This window comes from Microtus oregoni, unplaced genomic scaffold, assembly GCF_018167655.1.
Source record: "Microtus oregoni isolate MIOR12 unplaced genomic scaffold, Mior012 000030F_ref0000283, whole genome shotgun sequence".
Classification (NCBI taxonomy): Eukaryota; Metazoa; Chordata; class Mammalia; order Rodentia; family Cricetidae; genus Microtus; species Microtus oregoni.
In genome coordinates, this window is record NW_024543089.1 from 9,315,869 (window position 1) to 9,323,583 (window position 7,715).

Sequence of the window (7,715 nt, forward strand, 5' to 3'; positions counted from 1 at the left end):
GAAAAGATAACACACACGAGTGCTGGGTTTATACAGAAGATAGCAAATCCTCATAGTAGTAATGTAAAATTATTCTTCCTGGTATTGCTTATGATAGAAAACAATTATTCTGTTCATCATACTAAGGAAATGCACAGAGATTCAAACAGAAACCTCACAGATGGGAAACTTTGAGTAAGTTGGGTACACAGTTAGGAAGCCATTTGAAATTTTGAAATTTCTTTATAGGCTGCTATTCCCATGTACTGAGCTGAGAGAAAGAGGAGACTTGTCACTGAACAATGGTGCATTGTGTCTGAACTCTATCATGCTAGCATGCTCTCCTACATCCACAGGACTAGCTTAGTTCCTGGAGCCATCTGAGACTGCTGAAACAAATCTAACAGACTCCAGCTTCTGTAGAGAGTTAAGGAACTCAAAACTAAGACACAAGGTGTTAGGGACAGAAATAAAAATAATGAAATAAAGTATTGTTTTGATGAAGTTCAGTACCTATAGTTTAGGGGTTTAATTTCCATTATTCTCTTTCGTTAGTAAAACTATAGTATTATTTGGATACTGAAAATCCTATAATGCTCAATTTTGTATCTCGAAGTTAGGCAGCTTACATTTTTTGTACAGGAGGTTTTTGCTAATTGTTCAAATTTGACTTTCTGAAAGCAAAAATCATTCAAACTCATGGTTTCTTTATCCACCTGAATGTTATCTTGGATAATATATTTAAAATGATCTTTCCATACTTTACATTATTCCTTTGTTTTACCTGTATAACCAGACAACTATCATACATTAATAAAAAAGGAGGTCTGCTTTAATACTCAACATTACTAGTCTCTTCTAACTACAGTTTTAAATATTCCTTTCACCGTTACTATGAGCATATGATTGTAAGAACGCTACAATAATTGTATAATTATTTGTTTCATAAGCATTCTTAATACTGTTATTGCTAAATTTCAAAATCAAATATGTAGAAGAGCTTAATGATATTGCATGATTTGAGAACTAAGTCACCAAAGTTTAAAAGCAGTATCAGTTCCCATAATAATTGTATTTGTCTTTAACAACAGAGATTCCTTTCTCAAGAAATTAAATTTGCAATTGCCTTTAATTTCTGTGATTCATGACAAGGTTCTCAGTAAATATCTCTTGATTTCATGAGCTAACTAACTAAGCCATTCTTATTTCATAATACTAATATACATAATATTATATGGCTATAGTATCCACATTTATATTTTACAGTTTTATAATAAATACTGTAATAAAATTTGAGATTGTACTAAATTCAATACTGTAGCACATATAATATATTTCATAATTACTAGACAAAATGTTTTTGTGATAAGCAAAATTATATAGCCAAGTTTTACTAAGAAAAATGTTCAGAATAAGAACTTCTTCTTGCAGATGAAATTTTTTAATTATCAATTTAAATTTTAATAATTAATCTTAGCATGTTAAGTAAAAGATGACATAAATATAAAATCTTGTGCTCAAGCTTTACAATAAATAATTAGCGTAAGCCGGGCGATGGTGGCGCATGCCTTTAATCTCAGCACTCGGGAGGCAGAGGCAGGCGGATCTCTGTGAGTTCGAGACCAGCCTGGTCTACAGAGCTAGTTCCAGGACAGGCTCAAAAACCAAAATAAATAAATAAATAAATAAATAAATAAAATAAAAATAAATAAATAAATAGCGTAAAACCCCCAAAAGTAAAACTTGTAAACAATGTAATGCTTAAATGTAACTAAAATAACCTAGCTTTTTGTTTGAATTTTCAGAAAAAAACGTACTATTACATTGAATCAAACAAATGCTTTGTGGTATTATTTTTAACTTAAAAATAATATAAAAAAACTAACCTTATATATCTTATATCTTTGAATTCTGCAATTTTTTTGTCTGTAAAGTAGTTACGAATTATATGGCCAGCTGTAGAAAAGTATCACAAAAGCTAAAAAATGAATCTTTCTGATTACGTACATCAACATTGCTTTACCTGACTAAAATATTCCACATGATTGCATACATACTAATTTCTGAAGACTTTGCCTGATAATTGAAACTTAATAGATGACAGGGATTTAACTGAATCATTTATTTGTGGACAGTTGAGTACTTTAGGCAAAAAAATCTTTGTAATTATTGTCACTTTCTCTACACCAGTCCTGCTACCAATTAATGAGATAATCATCATTGTTCATGTTTGTGATATATGAATGGTTGTCACGAAATAATGAGCTATGATCAATCAAATAGTTTTTGTCACATGTAAGTAAAAAAAAATATGAGAAGTATGATTGCATTAACCCAAGAGGCAGGCAATACTCATTTAGAAGTGTGAATTTTTTGCCAGGTTAGGAAATCATGCTAGAAGCTATAGAACTGAGGATCGCCAATTTTATTGTCGATTGGGGATAACTGGGAAGATTAAACAAATCAAAATGAGAGCTGGAATATTCAATGCAGTCTGCAGTGTAATGACTTGAATTTCATTGTTAATCTGATTATTATAACTATTTACTAGATCATACGCAAGTTCTTTATTTTTCAGGGCAAGTACTTTGGATCACACCAATTACCAAGTAATATGAGCTAAGGCTCATTTAAGCATCATATCATTAAGAATAAGAATGATGATATAAAGTCTATGAAATCGAAAGACAGGCAGGTCTTTTGGTAAGATTAGTACAAAACTAATTTGGGCAGACTGAGGTTACAGGTGGCTCAAAGCCATCAGGTGTTTCTTTAGAATTCAAAGACTTCTCAGAACCACAGAGTGGGTGTGCCTTCTTCCTAAAGAGTGCCCAGCTTTCTACAGTGTAAGAAAAGTTTACTGCTGAAATGTATTGCTAAATCATTGGAAGAGTGTATTAGAATGAACATTTGTACTTTAAATGTGCAGAAAAACTTTAGTCTGAGGCCAATTGTTGATTTCTCAAATGAGAAATAGTCTCTGATTAACTTTGTCTTATCAAAAGATCAAAATACTAAAGCACTTAGTATTTTTTTTTTGTTAGAGGCAAATTTTGAAAAGTAAACGGCCACCACGATTTATGTCTAGCTAACCCTACAGTGTGCTTCTTTGACTCTAACAAATCCTATTTATTGAGAGTGTGTGCCCTGTGATTTAAAACACACACACATGAAGAGCGGGTCAAATGCTACAGTGGATTTTATAAAAATGACTATATACTTTCCAACATTTTTCATCTCTATTAAAAAAACTCGAAAGGGAATAAAGTGTCACTGGTGTGAAAAGGCTTGAGATCCTCTAGGGATAGTGATCTCACTAGAGTTTCCTAAGTTTTCCCTTCCAAATGGAGCATTTCTATTTTCATTTTTTTCATATCCTCCAGCCATTTATATGCAAGTGTATACTGAATGTCCATTCAAGTTCTTAAATGAGATTATAAATGGTATCCTTAATCATATTTATTTGGTTAATTAAACATTGTCGTGTTATTTTACGACTGATTAAAACTTAAAATGTCCTTACAACTCTTCTTATTAAACTGCAGAGTCTCTTTATTTACTCCTAAATCTGCCCTGGCTTTACTTTTAATAGTTTAGATTATAATATAATTACAGCATTCCTCCTGCTTTCCATTCCCTACCCCCAAATTCTCCCATATATTCCTCCCTGTTCTCCCTCAAATTCATGGCCTCTTTTTCACTAATTATTACTTCATGTGTAGATGTATGCAATATGTGTGTGTATGTGTACATATTCCTAAATATAACCTGTATATTTTGTATAATGTTACTTCTATGTAAACTTTAAGGTTGACCATTTGTGATTTTCTTTATTTTTTTATTTTAATATATTTGTATTTATTTATTTTAAGTACATATCAACAAAAGTTTTCCCTTCTTACTCTCCTCCACCCCCTCTCCTCCATCCCTTCCACCCCCACCAACTCTTGCACCTCTGATTTTCTTTAGAAATGGGTGTGCTTCCCGTGGATAACAACCAGTCATGGAATAGCAATTCGCAGAGAACTAGACACCTTCTCTTCTACTAAAACTGGATGAAGAATCTGGTCAGAGAAATGGGTCCCAAAAAGCATTCAACAAAGTCAGAGACAGCCCCTGCTCCCACTGTTAGGAGTCCCACAAGCAGACAAAACTTCACAACTGTCCCATATGTGCAGACGGTCTGGATCAGTCCTATGTGAACTCTATCGTTGTCAGTTCAGTCTCTTTGAGCCTCTCTGAGCCCAGGTTACTTGATTCTCTAGGTTTTCTTGTGGGACCCTTGACCCTACTGGCTCCTATAATTCTTCCATCTCCTCTGCAGGAATGGCCAAGCTCTGCCAATATAATCTTTAAACAATCTCTAATGTTTGGCTGTTGATTTCTGCATGTCTCCGTCAGTTGCAGGGTGAAACCTCTCTCATGACAGGCGGTTGAGGCACCAATCACTTATAACAGAAGAGTTTTAGAAAATCATTTTCTTGATTTTCTTTGTCTTCTGCCATTCATATTTGGTTCTATCCTAAGTCTCTGGAGTATTATGCCCCTGGGTCCTAACCCTCAGAGATGAACTTCCTCTCATGACTTGGGTTTCCAGGTGGGCTTCTCATTAGTTGGTTACTCTAATTTCTCTGTTATCTTTATCCCAGAACATTTGCAGAAAGGACAAATTGTAAGTGGAAGCATTTGTGGTTGTATTGATGTCCCCATCCCTCCACTGTAAGACTTGTCCGGTTAGAAAGGATGGTTGGTTCAGACTCTTTATGCCTCATTGTGACGAATTTTAGCAAGGATCACCATCGTAAATTCCTGGGAGTTTCCATTGCACTAGGTTTTTAGCTCATCCCATAAGCCCCCAGATTCTACTTGTCTTTTCCAATACTCTCTCCCTCCCTCCTCCCTCCTCAACTGATCCCTCTTGTTCCCATCCCCACCGCAGTTCACTCTCTTTCCCTTTACAGTTAGATTTGTGCTTACCCATTGAGCTCTCCTTGTTACTTAGCTTCTCTAGGCCTGTGAATTGTAAAAATAGGATGTGACAGCCACTTACACTGCAGGAGTTTTAGATTCCAATCTTGAGACATTTTGTGGCTTATAACCCCATCCTTCTCCAATACTATCACAATAAATGGGCTAGGTCACAAGACAGTGTCCAGACTTCTGTCATCCAACACTAATTCTAGAGTACAATATTGTATAAGAAACGAAGTAAAAGACCAACAGAAGAACCAAGCCCATTGCTAGACATACAACAAATAAACTGAGTTTTAGTGTATTTACAGTACACACACACACACACAAATATGTGTGTGTGCATGTATATTTATATATATATATATAATATATAATGTATGCTTTTTTTTCAAAATAGAGAGTTTAAAACAAAACAATCATAGTAATCTAGGCAAAGGCAGAACAGAAAAGTTATAGTAAAGGGGGATTAATATGGCCTAATCTATGAGATTTGGAGGTATACGAGGAAGCCTAACTTACTAAAAAGTCATCAATAGAAGTGATAACAACAGATAATACTGGCATGTCAAAAGCTTTGAGACAACATCATTAATTCTACATGTAATGAGTTTGTATTCATGATACAAAACTGGGGATTAAAACACATTTCAAGGCCACAGCAATCATCTAGTATTAGAAAAGTAAGTTTTGCCTTTTCTGTGTTCCAGATTTAAGTCAGTTGACTTAATTGAAATCCTTGACCCAAAATCAATTTTATCCCAATCGTTCTCTTATACATTTGTCACAGTAATTAAAAACTAACAGAGTATACAAATTGCTTTTCTAATACCGAGTGATTAACACTGGAAATCCATACTAATAATATTGTACATATTGAACAGGGAGTATTCAAGAGCAGATAGTATTATGTAGTAACCCGATTCATCTCTCTGTATATGTATGATTGTATGACTGTAGCAATTAAAGAAAACGAGAGGCCTTGAATTTGAAGAACAACAAGGATGACCATGTAAGAGGGTTTAATGGAAAGAAGGAAAGAAAAAAATCATGTAATTATAATCTCAAAAAATGAAAGAAATTTTACATATTTGGAAATATGGTTTATATATGCTCATTAGTATTACATTGCAAAATCTTGACAAATATTTATTTGTCAAAAGATGTATTTACACCAGTTTCTGTAAAATTTTCTGTATTTGTAATTATGAATAATTATGGCTTTTTTTTGTTTTGTTTTTGAAGACAGGATTTTTCCGTAGTTTAAGAGCTTCTCCTGGAAATTGCTTTGTATGCCAGACCTCAAACTCACAGAGCTCAGCTAGTCTCTAGCTCCTAATAGCTAGGATTAGCACATGTGCCATGACCACCTAAGTATTCTTTTATAGCTGATTTTATTTCTTCTTTTTCAATGTAATCTATTTAATACTGTGTTGTAACTTCTCTGACTATTATTCTCTACATAATGTTGAGTTTAAATAATGAAATAGGAATTTTCTATTTATCATCTTTTTTTTTCTTACTGAGTTTTTATTCATAATCATAAACTTAACTCTGCAATCCAGCTATATTTGAAAGGGAATGAGGAAAATATGGAACCCAAAGAACTTCAGTGAGAGCAGAGATTACAGGGTACTGCGAGCAGATGGGGCTTGGGTGCTATCCTGAGCTACAGAAGGAATGGTCTGGTGAGTAAGAAGCCAGCAACTCAAAAGAATTAGAGTTGTCCACAGTCGGAAATGGTGATCTTCTTGCTGGTCTTGCCATTCCTGGACCCAAAACGCTCCATGGCTTCCACAATGTTCATGCCTTCTTTCACCTTCCCAAAGACCACATGTTTGCCATCCAGCCACTCAGTCTTGGTGGTGCAGATAAAAAACTGGGAACCGTTTGTGTTTGGTCCAGCATTTGCCATGGACAAGATGCCAGGACCTGTATGCTTCAGGATGAAGTTCTCATCCTCAAATTTTTCTCCGTAGATGGATCTGCCGCCAGTGCCATTATGGCGTGTGAAGTCACCACCCTGGCACATGAATCCTGGAATAATCCTGTGAAAGGAAGAACCCTTATATCCAATCCTATCTCTCCAGTGCTCAGAGCACGAAAGTTTTCTGCTGTCTTTGGAACTTTGTCTGCAAACAGCTCGAAGGAGACGTGGCCCAAGGGCTCTCTATCATCTTATTTTAGAAGGAAAGCATTCGTTTTCCCTGTTTGATATTGTAATTGTGAAGGGGTGATGGTGATGCACACCTTTAATCCCAGAACTTGGGAGACAGAGACAGGCAGATTTTGTGAGTGAGGTCAGCCTGGTCTACAAAAACTAGTTTCAGGACAGTTAGGGCTATTATACAGAGAAACCCCGTCTCAAAACACCAAAACCAACAGCAGCAACAACAATACTGTAATTGTCATTGAGTTAATCAATTTTGTCTGTTCCTTGGTTTGTTGAATGTTTGAATTCTTAAGAAATATTTAGACAAAGTAAACATCTTTTACTTTATCTATTGAACTATTTTATAATTTATTCTACTAGTAAATTGAATTGTATTATTTGATTTTGTGGTAGGAAGATAGCATTGCATTTCTTGGATAAATATCTCTTTTGTGATAGTTTTGCCTTTGTAGCTTATATGTATTTATAAATGAGTTTGCACATGCACCCTCATATACATGCATATAGCTTCATTTGATTTAGTATATTTTGTTAAGGAAAGATTTACGTATGTTAATAAAACCTAGGTTTATACCTCATTTCTGTTATGTTG

At 34.6% G+C, this 7,715-nt stretch overlaps 1 protein-coding gene across 1 annotated transcript; it reads right to left on the bottom strand.

Annotated features, from left to right (window-relative positions):
* Positions 1 to 6,629: 6,629 nt before the first annotated feature.
* Positions 6,630 to 7,030, bottom strand: LOC121465407 (peptidyl-prolyl cis-trans isomerase A-like). Its single transcript, XM_041678648.1, has one exon. It carries the CDS (start codon positions 6,980 to 6,982, stop codon positions 6,668 to 6,670), a length of 315 nt encoding a protein of 104 aa, XP_041534582.1. The 5' UTR covers positions 6,983 to 7,030; the 3' UTR covers positions 6,630 to 6,667.
* Positions 7,031 to 7,715: the final 685 nt, after the last annotated feature.

What these genes read in the sequence shown, in the direction of transcription:
- LOC121465407 (XM_041678648.1), bottom strand. Translation starts at nt 6,982, where the DNA reads ATGTGCCAGGGTGGTGACTTCACACGCCATAATGGCACTGGCGGCAGA.